Source organism: Anabrus simplex, chromosome 4 (assembly GCF_040414725.1).
Source record: "Anabrus simplex isolate iqAnaSimp1 chromosome 4, ASM4041472v1, whole genome shotgun sequence".
NCBI classification, from domain to species: Eukaryota; Metazoa; Arthropoda; class Insecta; order Orthoptera; family Tettigoniidae; genus Anabrus; species Anabrus simplex.
This window is the reverse complement of record NC_090268.1, coordinates 332122533-332137568: the sequence shown is the minus strand read 5'-3', so window position 1 is coordinate 332137568 and position 15036 is coordinate 332122533. Positions and strand designations below refer to the sequence as shown.

General features: G+C 37.7%; 1 protein-coding gene across 2 annotated transcripts in view; it reads right to left on the bottom strand.

The window, feature by feature from the left end:
- Positions 1 to 685: 685 nt before the first annotated feature.
- Positions 686 to 15036, bottom strand: part of LOC136871961 (protein BANP) — a 223920-nt gene continuing 209569 nt past the window's right edge. For both annotated transcript variants that reach the window (XM_067145723.2, XM_067145722.2), the window contains exon 8: positions 686 to 1592. In XM_067145723.2, coding sequence (XP_067001824.1) covers positions 1320 to 1592 — 273 coding nt within the window. In that variant the 3' untranslated portion in view covers positions 686 to 1319. The remainder of the gene's footprint in view (positions 1593 to 15036) is intronic.

Sequence of the window (15036 nt, the reverse complement as noted above, 5' to 3'; positions counted from 1 at the left end):
AGTTCAATTCCACTGACATTCGGCTGCATGAAAATGAATTGCTGTATTTTCTCAAGTGATCAGTTTATTTGCGGGTTCGATTCCATGACATTCGGCCGCATGAAAGTAAATTTCTATTTTCTCAAGTGAACAGTTTATCTGTCTTAAAGAAACATTTGTTGTCGATTTCATTGACATTCAATACGGCATCAGTGCATTTATTTTCTTCAATTCAGAAATTACACCTCAGACTAACACGTCCGATATGTCCAAGGGCTTAATACGTGTGTTCACGCTATTCTTCCGAGTGAATGATCTCGACGAACCAAACTCCTAGACCTCCAAGATCTTCAAGAATTTCAAGAATTTCATGAATATTATAGCTGCCCTCGTTGGAGGATACATGGTTCCATGGTGCCGAGAGTTGGTCCATGGTGAAGACGAGAGGAGTAGAAGAGCAACGCAGGGCATTGCCAGTCACAGGACAGAGAAAGGTCACACTCAATTCATCTTGTACTGTACTGAGGTGATATGAATTAGTCCTTTCACAATAAAACAAACAGTTTTGAAAAATTTTTAGAACTTCATTTAAAGCAAATCCTCTCGCTCTCTGTACCACTCCAATTTAATGTGCTGTACACGCCCTGTGTAACATCTCGTGCTCTTCAAGCCTAAAGTATGGGTATTTCCTGTTACAGTACGAAAATTAATACATTTTGAATGAGGCATGAAATACTTTTCATAATTTTTTTAAATATTTATTAAAATATTTTTTCAAAAATCTTTTGCAGAAAATGTGTCCTTATAGGCCTCAAGCGGCCCATGGGCTGCCAGTTGGAAACCCCTGCTATCGAAGACAAGAGATAGAGTGAGAAATAAAGACACAAGTAGATAATTTAAAGCAGAAAACAGTGATAAAATGGAGGAAAATACACTGAGATGATTTGGACATGTTAAATGGATGACTGAAGAAATAATCCCAAGACAAACTATGGAATTAGAGAAGAAAGGAAAGAGATGCCTCGGAAGACCCAAATTACAATGGCTGATGAGGTTAGGAATGGCATAAAGCAACAGGACTTGAACTGGAATGAAGTGATGGATAAGGTGTGGTGGAAAGTCTGAGTAAACGAAGGAAACCACATATGTACCAACATCATTGCATTTGCGGGACACTCGTGAAAAGTTACTGTGAGCAATAAAGAAGCTAAATAATTTATATACTTGAAGTATGTGCAATTACAATTATTTTAAAAAAAGGTGAATGCCTAAACCAATGTTCAAACGTGCAGCCCCTCTTCCCTGGATATCCATTACAACAATTAGCAAATGAATACAGATCACTCTGCATTACAGTCGGTTAGCAACTCAGCTGAATCTGCTTCAGAGGTCGTGGTGGTATCACGTTCAGTCTTAATGCGTATAGCTGGTGTAGTCTGAATATTCTGAGTCTCCACTAAGTGAGCACGGCTAATATCAGCCACATCCATTGTTACTTCTCCTGATGAAGTAACTATTGTCAATGTTTGTTCGTCACAGTCTAAAGTAAGAGAACTTCCAGATGTTCCTTCTGTGTCTTCACTTCCCAGAATGTGACTGTGTTCCTGTAATATCTGGAAACAAATAAATATTACGTGAGTACAGAACCAAAATGCTTAACAAACTCTACAATTTTACCATGGTAATGCAATTAGACAGTTGGGAACAAACCTGAGATGACTGAATGTTATACAAGACTTGGATACTTAAGTACTTAAGATGTGTATTCTCCCAAAATGATATAGTAAGTGAAACTGAATCTTGAGGCCGCAAAGCCAATGTAGAGAGCCCATTGTTGAGATGAACAGTATTCTTTTTTTTGCTAGGGGCTTTACATCGCACCGACACAGATAGGTTTTATGGCGACGATGGGATGGGAAACGCCTAAGAGTTGGAAGGAAGCGGCCGTGGCCTTAATTAAGGTACAGCCCCAGCATTTGCCTGGTGTGAAAATGGGAAACCACGGAAAACCATTTTCAGGGCTACACAGTATTCTTTAAGAAATAAGTGAGCTCACAGATGAAATTATCTTTACATCGTCCTACTTTCAGACCAACTATGAGAGTGAAAACTACCGAGCAAGTTGGCCGTGCGATTAGGGGGACACGGCTGTGAGCTTGCATTCGGGAGATAGTAGGTTCGAGCCTCACTGTTAGCAGCCCTGAAGATGTTTTTCCGTGGTTTTCCATTTTCACACAGGCAAATGCTGGGATTGTAATTAAGGCCATGGTTGATTCCTTCCCATGCCTAGCCCTTTTCTATCCCATCATCACTGTAAGACCTATCTGCGTCAGTGCGATATAAAATAAAAAGAGAAAACTAGGTTGACATCTTATTTATAAATTTGAAGTAACAAATATGAAAATAGCAAGAATGATTGCTGGTAGAAACATTGGAAGGATGGTACTTGGTACATACATACATATCCCACGTCATTCCATCCTAAGCGATGGGTCGGCGAACGAGGCTTGATAATACCAATATAAATGGTCCGTTATTGGACATCATAAATTTTCCAGCTAACTCATTCCTGGTTGCCAGCGCTTCGCCCCAGCGTGCTAAGTTGGGCTCATAAGTTGGTAAATAGCACACCCACCAAGACGCATGGTTAGTGCATACCGTAGCCGTTCCCTATGGGAATCAACATCTATATCAGAACAAGGCTTCTCCACCAGTTCCGGTCTCTGAACGTCTCTCCTTCTTCGATGGTTTCCAAAGTATGTCCTCGCTGTTCAATGTCAATCTTCACCATGTCCTTGTACCTGAGTCTTGGTCGCCCTCTTGGTCTTTTGTCTTCAAGTTTTAGATCATACATTTTTTTCGGTAATCTGTTATCTCCCATATGTCGCATGTGTCCATACCATCACAGTCGCTGCACTGTTATTCTGTCCTGCAGTCTTACAACTTGAGCCTGCTTGCTGATTTCCTCATTACGGACTCTGTGCCTCCGTGTTTTACTGATCATGCTATGGACAAATCTCATTTCTGCTGCCTGGATTCCACTAACATTTTTATTTCTCATGGTTCACATTTTGCAACCACAGGTCAGGATTGGTACATAATAGGTTTCATATATGACTCTCTTACATTTTGTTGGTATTTTCTTGTTCCATTCTATGTCTTTAACTATTTTGTAAAAGTTGCTACCTGCCTGAATTCTGTGGGAAATTTCCTTGTCTATAGAACCAGTATCATAGATAACACTTCCATTATATTTGAAGTGATGGTTCATCTGTAGCTGTTTCCCCTCCATTTCAATGTGTCCCACTGGTTGTCTGTATCTTTTCATGACCGTAACCTCACTTTTCTCTTGGCTGAAGACGAGACCATATTCTTTAGCAGCTTCTGTCCAGGAGTTTATTTGTTCTTTAAGCTCTTCTTTAGAGTCTCCCCGCAAGCATATATCATCAGCGAACATGATAACTTTCATTTTCTTACCTCCAATGGTTTGGTGAACTTTTCTCTCAATCTCGTTCATCACAGTGATGAAAAGAAGAGGAGACAAAACACCACCCTGTCTTAACCCAGATTTTATATCAAAGGTTTCAGTCTTTCCTACAGGTGTTTTGACTTTACTTTGGGTATCTTCATACAAATTCTTGATCCTGTGTATCAAGTCATCCTGTATTCCAATTTTCTTCAGTGTTTCCCATACCTTCTCTCTGTTCACAGCATCAAATGCTTTCTTGATATCCAGAAAGGCTAACCACAATTCTCGGTTGTGTTCGTAGTATTTTTCCATTAACTGACGGACGGTAAAGATTAAATCAGTTGTTGATCTCCCTTTCCTGAATCCACACTGTTCTTCGAAGAGGTTCTCTTCAATAGGGGTCTTATTTTATGCTCTATAATTCTTTCATAAAATTTACCAACTTGAGATTTTAAAGTGTTGCCTGTACAGTTGAAACATTTCTTTCTATCTCCTTTCTTGAAAATTGGAATTATGATGCCTGTTTTCCAATCAACTGGTATGTCCCCTTCTTTCCGGATCTTACAAAAGAGTCTGTAGATAAAATGTTTTCCAGAAATGCCCATAGCCTTGATCATTTCTCCATTAATTTCATCAGGACCAGTTGATTTTCCGGTTATGATGTATTTCCAAGGATATTCTACATCACTGTAGCCTCCGTGGCTTAGGAGGTAGCACGCTGGCCTCTCACCACTGGTTCCATGGTTCAAATCCCTGTCACTCGATGTGAGATTTGTGCTGGACAAAGCGTAGGCAAGACAGGTTTTTCTCTGGGTACTCCAGTTTTCACTGTCATAATTCATTCCAGCGACACTCTCCAATACAATTTAATTTCATCTATCATTCATTAATCATTGCCCCAGAGGAGTGTGACAGGCTTCGGCAGCGGGCACAATTCCTATCCTTGCCACTAGATGGGGCTTCATTCATTCCATTCCTGACCCGGTCAAATGACTGGAAACAGGCTGTTGGACATGGTCGTTGACCGGACATTTTTCCCAGCAGCTCAATTTCTTCTCAGGGTATCCGATTGTCAAGTAAAATCTGGAGATTTTACATCAGGTTTCGCTTTACGTGAGGTCGAAGAGAATGCCGTTCCACGGTAAACTTATGTGCGGTCGTTTGATATAGACATAATATCAATCAATTATTTCTCCTAACTAAGGTACCAACGATGTGAGAACTCAGTATATTCAAATCAGGTATCTACCCAGTTGTTAGTTCGCTTATCTTACCAACTAAATTATCAACTATGTCAAGATGAAAGAATTCATAACACACCAAATTATAGAAAAGCACAATAATAGTATTTATTGAATAAACACATGCCCTATGAAAATGTAATCTGATTTGGGGTAGTATTTACTCTGGTATTATTTACAGGTAAAAGTTCAGAGTCAGCGCTGGCTCGTAGAAAAAGGAAATAAATATAATGTTAAGTTATGTACATCAGTTCCATCATGAATTCAAAATCGGATACTAATATTTACCATTAATCACTGGACATCTACGGTCCTCCTTGAAATCAAGTCCTTGAGACGACACCAATATCATTATGTTGTTAAGATTGCTTAGTTTCATTAAAAACCCAGGCTAAATAGACCTGAATAGACGTACAGTTAATCTGAAGTGAATGTAAGATCAACAAATAGATCTAAGCTTGAAAATAATTTTGAATTATAAATCTGAATTATAACTTCGAACTATATATATCTCATTTATATTTGAATTATAATTATATTTGAATTATACGTTGCAAATTATAAATCTGAACTCATTTATTTGATCTTTCTTCTATGTTGCGCATGGGTAACAACTTACGGACTAAGGCATTTCTCCCTAGTGCCTGTTAAATGTGGCTCCTAGCCTATTATTTCCCTAACCATTACTCACTGAAAGAATGTAAATTCCAACAAACTCCGTGTCAGGATAAATAAACTATCTATCTAACTTCAACATAAATTTTTGGTCGACATACACACGTATTTAAGGCTCGATGTGCCCTCTCTCTGTTATATTCCATAACATTTCTCATTTAGGCAAGTTACTGAATTCATATGCGCAGTCGTAATGTAAATAATATATATTTGTACTTGGAAATATATTACCGCATTTATAGGTATCATTAATGCATTTGGTCAAGATCATCGTCATAAAACATATCATAATATTCTCGTAATTGGAACAAAGCATCTACAATTGACATATGATCCCGTCACAAATTCAATTCTACTTCAATGAATTCCATCCATACCTTAGTTTAGCTCATCCCCGCGGTGTGGTCAATTTCACATACCTGTATTCTTTCACATAATTACTTCCCTCTTATAAGTGTGGCATGGCATATTCTAAGCTACAGGCACTCCTTGGCCTCTACGTAATACATAAATAAACCTTCGCATTTCATATACAACAACATACTTCGTCGAGGTACCACTATTGTAACCATATTTCCACATTCACTTAATATCTTAATTATCATAGCCTCCATAACAACATGTCGCGATTACATTCACTTTACCATGTCAAAATGCCACAATTCCTTTCTTATCAATGCATTTCAATATCGCTATTTAACATAACCCTAAAGCTGAGTTCAATGCACTCATTGCGAAGCAAGGAGTACGTGATTCTATACATTCATTACCACCGCGCGTACCAAATTTGACATAGACATATAGCATAACCAATACGAGTTCATTGTAATTCCTCAATGTGTCATTACTATCAGCTGTTATTAAAGACACTTCTTTCAACTTCTCATTACTCACAAGTTATTCTGACCAATATGCGGTGATGTATATATATAACATACAAGAATCTTATTTTACACTGCTTAATCATATTACTATGGACTTAAATATCTCACACTTCATTTTCATTATTCACTTGCACTTTAAATTCCACGGTTTCTATAACCAACTTATCGGCACATGCCAAAGGCACGTGTGTACGCGAACCAAAAATTATGTACAGTAATTAAATAATGTAAATGACTTAGCTCGCTCATCGTTACATCTGGTCCAGCTGTTCCGCCTCCACTCGGATGTAGTTGGCTCTGCGGTCAGGTCATGGGTTGGTCATCTGGTAGATCCTCGGCCTCCTCATCACGGGTTGGTCGTCTGGTTTCTCGTCGCCTTCCTCATCATGGGTCGGTCTTCTGGTAGGTCCTCGGCCTCCTCATCATGGGTTGGTCATCTGGTTTCCTACTGCCTTCCTCATCATGGGTTGGTCTTTCGGTAAGGATGTACTGCTCCCCAGCTTGGTCCATCATGCGTATTTAGCAAGCCATCATCATGCTACTTCTGCTAGCAACAAAAATGCAGATTTCAGAGCAGTAAATAGCCATGGTATGATCCATTCGACGATAATAATTCCTCAATTGTTATTTCTTTTTGCTGCTCTCGGAGATGTGAATTTAATCTCGTCGGGTTTAAGTTCTGCGTATATATATCTACTAGCTGATGTACCCGTGCTTCGCTACGGAATTCTAAATTTAATACAGAATTCTAGGTTAGGTAGTGTAAACCTTGTGAGCAAGATTGTATTAAGTTGCATAGCTGTTATTGTTGCCCTAGAAGCACGACGGTCAAGTCACCAACGTCTTTTCTCATATCAAGACTGGGTTAGGGAATTTTCATTGTAATGGTAGGCCAGCTTGCCTACCATGAGTCACAATCAGGTTGAGGAATTTCCATTATAATGGCAGACACTCATTCTCCGCCTGCCTTTATAGATTCTCAGAAAGACTCTCTTAGTGGTTTTCCCAACTGAAATGAACATGGGTCATTACAATGACGTCGGTAGGAATGGCACGATTAAAAGCAATGCCTTCATATGAAATACTTGATCAGATGAAAAACCACACATGTTCTCACTTTTAACGATCAGTACTATGCTTACAAGTGATGAAAATCATTTTTCGTCCGTATTGAAAGTTTCATAAACTGTATATAGGATAATATCTTTTGTTTATTTCCGCCTATTCAATACATTACAAGAAGTTGGCATTTACTTTAAAACATTATACAGATGAGACATGTTTCGCCTCTCACTGTGAGGCATCTTCAGTCATTATCAAAAACCTTATTATTTTACCAGGCATCTGGTTAAAGATATTCTAAAATGTGTTTGATGATTATAAGAGAGGTAAGATTTACGTTAGTTATAAACATGTTCATGAAGTAACTAAAAATCAAATATATTGATAAAAACATATGTAGTTCTTTGTTGAATAGGACTTGTTTGATTCTACTATAGTAAGAGAAGGTGGCTTGAAGCCATAGTCGTTAATAGATGTCTAATAGATAGTGGAAGGCATAAAATATCAGTTCTATAAGAATATACATTACATTCAAATGATACTAAAAACTAGTGGATTCAAAGGTAGTACATATAAAATGTTCAATGAAATAACTATAGATCTAATAAAATAATAAACACATATGTAGTTCTTTGTTAATTAGGACGTCGTAAGATTGTACGGCTTAAAGCCGTAGTCATTAATAGATGTCTAATACATAGTGGAAGGCATATGAAATCAGTTCAATGAGAATATACAATACAAACAATTGATACATAAAAACTGGTAGATTCATAAGAGGTACATTTAAAAATGAAGGCGTCATGTGACTATAAAAGACAGTTGATGGCTTAAAGCCGTAGTCAAAGTTTGAAATGTAGGTCAAATAACTGCTAAATATATGGTAAAAAGATATAAGTCAAAATATACAGCTTAGTATAAAAAATATGAAGGAAAAACATTCCAATTGCTTGACAAAAGTTACTTGACGTTGGCATGCGTATGTCCGTGATATTTATTGGTCAACATTTCGTAGGTTATTTTAGATTTATTCGGCAAGATTGCGTTGACAAGAAGTTCACCAGATGTTTATAGTTGGCCTAATTTGTAAAAAGAAAGTTGCAGAGATGATGATGGGTGGAAATTCTCAACGTTGGTATGGTTTTTTTTTTTTGACGTGAAGGTTGGAGAGCTGTTGTGTTCTTCTTCGATGACAATATATTTTATAAAACGTTGATTGTAAATAATTTATACTATTGAAGAGTATTATGGAAGTTTGATGAAGCTGTTGAATTATTGTTGTTATAGAATGGTTCTATGGCGTTGTAGGCCCATTTAACAAGCTGTGTGAGGCGCTATTAGGATACTAAGTATACTAGTATACTAGGCGCTATTAGGATATTAAGTATACTGGTATACTAGGATACTAAGTATACTAGTATACTAGTATCCTAATAGCGCCTCACACAGCTTGTTAAATGGGCCTACAACGCCATAGAACCATTCTATAACAACAATAATTCAACAGCTTCATCAAACTTCCATAATACTCTTCAATAGTATAAATTATTTACAATCAACGTTTTATAAAATATATTGTCATCGAAGAAGAACACAACAGCTCTCCAACCTTCACGTCAAAAAAAAAAACCATACCAACGTTGAGAATTTCCACCCATCATCATCTCTGCAACTTTCTTTTTACAAATTAGGCCAACTATAAACATCTGGTGAACTTCTTGTCAACGCAATCTTGCCGAATAAATCTAAAATAACCTACGAAATGTTGACCAATAAATATCACGGACATACGCATGCCAACGTCAAGTAACTTTTGTCAAGCAATTGGAATGTTTTTCCTTCATATTTTTTATACTAAGCTGTATATTTTGACTTATATCTTTTTACCATATATTTAGCAGTTATTTGACCTACATTTCAAACTTTGACTACGGCTTTAAGCCATCAACTGTCTTTTATAGTCACATGACGCCTTCATTTTTAAATGTACCTCTTATGAATCTACCAGTTTTTATGTATCAATTGTTTGTATTGTATATTCTCATTGAACTGATTTCATATGCCTTCCACTATGTATTAGACATCTATTAATGACTACGGCTTTAAGCCGTACAATCTTACGACGTCCTAATTAACAAAGAACTACATATGTGTTTATTATTTTATTAGATCTATAGTTATTTCATTGAACATTTTATATGTACTACCTTTGAATCCACTAGTTTTTAGTATCATTTAAATGTAATGTATATTCTCATAGAACTGATATTTTATGCCTTCCACTATCTATTAGACATCTATTAACGACTACGGCTTCAAGCCACCTTCTCTTACTATAGTAGAATCAAACAAGTCCTATTCAACAAAGAACTACATATGTTTTTATCAATATATTTGATTTTTAGTTACTTCATGAACATGTTTATAACTAACGTAAATCTTACCTCTCTTATAATCATCAAACACATTTTAGAATATCTTTAACCAGATGCCTGGTAAAATAATAAGGTTTTTGATAATGACTGAAGATGCCTCACAGTGAGAGGCGAAACATGTCTCATCTGAATAATGTTTTAAAGTAAATGCCAACTTCTTGTAATGTATTGAATAGGTGGAAATAAACAAAAGATATTATCCTATATACAGTACTATGCTGCCGAACTAACAGTCCAAAGCTACAGAGCTGGAATGACCAAGACGCAGATATCCGTGATCCGTGAACAATTGTCGTCCTTTCTTTCGGCGGGGGGAGGGGGGCGGTATGTGTTCAAATAGTGGATAGTCCCAGGGCAAAAACTATGCCCGTTTACTTATCGGCTTCCTGGGAATACCCTATGAGTCGGAAAATCTCAATTCACTACACTGGCGGGGGAAAGAACTATCTGACGTGGAGGCAATTTTTCCTCCAAGCCAGAGAAGAAACCACATCTTCGCTGCTAATTTGGAATAAAATTAATGTAGATTTAATGAAAGTGAAGAGGAAGAAGCTTTTCCTTAGAAACGGCTCTTTTCAAGGTTGAATTTTGAGTTATTTAGAGAATTCTGGTACTATAATTTGGAATAGGGCTAAATTGTAATTCCAGACCAGTTCATACTACTACTCCTACTACTACTAACTGAGCCTCTGACTCAAGTGCGCACACTGTTCATTCAAAACAGCACGTCAGAGTAGGTATCGAATAGCTGGCATACTATGATGAACCAGTGTGTTATGTACCAGCATTATCAGAAAATGTATGAACCAGAGGATTGGCATGCTAAAGAAGAAAGTTATCTAACTCCTCAGCTATTTCCCGCCAATATTCAGTTAGGCTGTTATACTCGGTACGCAGCAGTAATCGCATCTATCGGAGTTGAATGTCAGCATAAGAGACAAAGAACATTACAACAAACAACGGTCAATGTAATCTTATTGTTGATCTATGTTACGCGCTTTCGATATTATAAGCCGTCACATTATTGTCTTCTGGTTCTGAAATACCACTCTTATCATAGTCGGTACGGTAAAACTGAATAAAACATAAATGATCGGAAATTATATTCTCTATAACTTTTGTTATGTAGTCATTTTCCATAGGACCAAGAACATAGGTATTTAAAAATTAAATTTTAGGTGCCTTCCCCTAAACTACCATTTTACCCAGGGTGAATAACATTGTTTATAGCTTAAACTGTAGTTTCTTATTCCCCGACTCTATATACCGATTTTCATTAAATTCTGTTTACCCATTTTGTCGGGGCTCGGCGTTGATATGGACTTGGCAACAAAAATCCAAATTCATGAATACAGTATCTCTATTATCATAGCCGGTACGGTAAAAATGCATAAGACGTAAATGATCAGAAATTTAAAGTTATGTAGTATTTATCGATATGACCACTAATAATATAAATATTTGAGAATTGAATTTTAGGCCTTCCCCTAAACTACCATTTCACTCAGCGTGAATAAAATAATTTATAGCCTAGATTGTAGCGGCTCACCTCCCGACTCTACATACCGATTTTTATTAAATTCTCTTCAGCCGTTTTCTCGTGATGCGTGTACATACATACATACATACATACAGACAGACAGGCAGACAGACAGGCAGACAGACAGACAGACAGACAGACAGACAGACAGACAGACAGACAGACAGACAGACAGACAGACAGACAGACAGACAGACAGACAGACAGAAATTACGGAAAAGTAAAAACGGCATTTTCTTGTTACTGTGGACATGATCGATACAGAAATACCATTCTTTTCAAATTCTGAGCAATGTACAGACAAAACTCTTATTTTATATATATAGATATCGGCTGCTTCTTGCAAATCTCGAAAATTTCTTCTTCTTCTCTCGAAACAAGACCAAGGTAGTCTTCTTCCCGTAAGAAAATCTTTCTCCTAGGTTTCACTTGGTTCTTCCTTGTAGAATGTAGCTCGGTTGCTGTCGAGATCCTCCCACGCGTATTTCGTCGTATCTTGGCTGGACAATCTTTGGTCAGGTAGGCCAAATCGAAAATAGTGAGAGTGATACTTGACCTCGACTGGATATTACACAGTCAAATTTACGAGCCCATAATAGGAATTGCCTAGGATACTTTTGGTAATAATATTTAAGGGCTAACATAGTTCAAAATTTCTAAATTCATGTGTCTAGGTGTTGATGGTATTATTTATGTGATATACAACATAAGGAGATGTTCAAAATTTGCAGCTGTTAGACGGTTGATTTAAGAACCGAATTTCTTGTATTTGTTAAATAACATAATTGATAAAGGCTGCATGGATTAATGAATTTTATTTTTAATAAGCGTTACTGAGAATCTCATGAGTGCTGACTTAGCGATCTTCCAGTAGGACCTTATGAATAGAGTAATCAGTATGTCTATGTCTATAGGAAGAATTTATGTTGAGGATGGAAGAACAACTACAAGGACTCCAAGAAGAAATAGTTAGTGTAAAAGGTCAGGTAGCTAACAGCAAGGAGAGGATGACTGAACAAGTAGTCAGTTGCGTGGGTGAACTGCTAACCATGACAGAACAATTGTCAAGTAAATTGACCGAGCAGCTGTCCAGTACTGAAGAGAGAATGTCAGGACACTTAACTAATAGTGAAAAGCGAATGTCTGAGCAGTTAACCGCACTGAGAGAATACACTAGCGCACCATTAGAGCAGTTAGTAGTAGAAAATTAGGCTACACAGAAAACGCTGGTACAGCTTGATCAGAAAATAGAGAATGTACGCATTTGTTGTATTGCTAGTACTGAAGCAGCTTGAAGAAGCACGGAACGGAACTCAGGACCAAGTAACGGAAACCAAGGGAGCAATGGATCTTCTAGAGAAGAAAGTTGAAGGGAAAGAAGCAAAAACAGACAAGGAATTGGAAACTACCACTCGTGACTTGCTTGTAGTGATAGAACTAGATAAAAATAGGGAAGACATGGAAGCACTAGGAAAGAACATGGAACTCAAAATAGAAAATGTCTCACAAGAAACGGCAGAAAAATTGGAACAAGCATCAGAGAAAAACAAGGCCAAAGGAGCCGGTTTTGAAATGAGTATTCAACAGACTATGAAGGAAGTAAAAGCAGAAATACTGGGGCTGGAAAATCGAAGAGAACAATCACAGAAAGCGGTAGAGAAGAGAATGCTAGGATTGGAGGATGAAGTGGAGAAAATCGAAGAAAGATTAGCGCAAATATATACACCTCCTCAACCCCGACTTCCACCCCTAATTCCTAATTATGTTTCATAATATGTTATTACATATATATTGTATAATAATACAATGGATTGCATGTTTACCGAGCTCGATAGCTGCAGTCACTTAAGTGCGGCCAGTATCCAGTAATTGGGAGATAGTGGGTTCGAACACCACTGTCGGCAGCCCTGAAGATGGTTTTCAGTTGTTTCCCATTTAAGGCCACGGCCACTTCCTTCCCATTCCTAGGCCTTTCCTATCCCATCGTCTCCGTTAGACTTATATGTTTCGGTGCGACATAAAGCAAATAGCAAAAAATAAAGATTTGATGTTCCGCGGTCTACTTTTCCAATACCGTAAATATACCTTTTTAAATATGTAAATTTTAAGAATATCTAACATTATTTGTAAATATATATAATCCCGCCCATTGCAAAACATTGTCATTGAGTATTATTGGATATATAACCTGTGACAATAAAGTTCGGTGAATAGTCCTGTACTATCAACATATATGAACAATGCATGACAGTGACCTTACTGTCCTTCGAAATAGTCCCCTCCCATAACTATCTGCTGAGATCGGCGATACATCTCCTGGAAACTTTGCAAGAAGGCTTCCTTTGGGACGGTGTTCAAAAGACTCGTCACATTTCGTTGGATGGCAGGAATATAGTCAAATCTCTTTCCTTTCAAACCTAGCGAATAATACCAATATATAAATAAATTTACTCATTCGGGACAAATATTTCAGATTCCCTATGGGAACCAACATCTATCAAACTTAGAGAAGTCATATTTCTGCCAGCGTAGTGTACTGTTCTTGGGAAATGTTGTCGATGCTCAGGGTGTCAAACCGAATCCTGTTAAGATAGCCGCCATACAGAATTTCCCCACACCATCTCGTATAAAGCATGTAAGGCAGTTTCTTGGCCTATGTCAATTTTTTGCGGATCACTGTCCACACAGATACAGTTGCACCTCTCCAAGAGCTACTCAAGACAACCACTGGAAGTGGGGAGAGCAGCACGAACTAGCATTCCAGAACACGAAACTATTAGCGAATTCAATAAAGTTGGGCTATCCTATGTTTGATAGGAAATTCATTATTCAAACAGATGCTTCTGAAGTCAGAATTGGAGCCGTACTATATCAGGAAACACCTGAGAAATCAAACAAAATCACATATTTAGCTTTTATGGGCTGAAAACTGAGAACCCATGAACTCAAGTATACGACGACAGAATTGGAAATGTTAGCCATTGTTACTGCATTGAGCCACTGGAGAAAATATGTGAATGGGTTCCCTACAGTAATCAGAACCGATCATAAGGCACTTACTTTCATTCTAAAGACAGACATGGCCAACACACGTGTGAGCCGTTGGGCGCTCTACGTACAAACGTTTGACCTGACAATGGAACACTGTCCAGGGAAGATGAATGTACTAGCGGATGCCCTGAGTCGCAACCCCAAAACAGAAGAAGTACCCATTAACTTAACAGTTTTGAATCAGGATGCTCAGGAAATGCTTGAGAAACTCATAAACCTACAGGAAGAACAAATTAATGTTCTTGATACCTGTCTCATGATTGACTATTTTAAGAGAGAACTTCAACCAGAACCATACAAAATTTAGGATTGTGGTACCTCCTAGTTTTCAAGTCGATCTTATTTTGGATTACACATAATTCTACGGGGCATTCTGGCATAGAGAGGGTAGTGTCTGTTCTTCAGGGAACGTTTGTATGGCCGAAACTTAGAACTATAGTACTGAAGGTACGTCATATATGCAACATTTCACAGAGAATAAAGTCAAACCCTTACCTTCTGAAACAAGCACTACGACCTCTGACACCCATAGAACCCCGTAAACTCCCCAAAATAGATTTTTATGGACCCTTACGCCCTGCTGGTAAAGGTCTTAGGTTCATCCTTGTGTGCATGGATGTCTTTAGTAAATTTGTGACATTGTGTCCAGTCAAGAAAGCTAACACACAGGCCGTGATTAACCAATTAAAAAATAAGATCA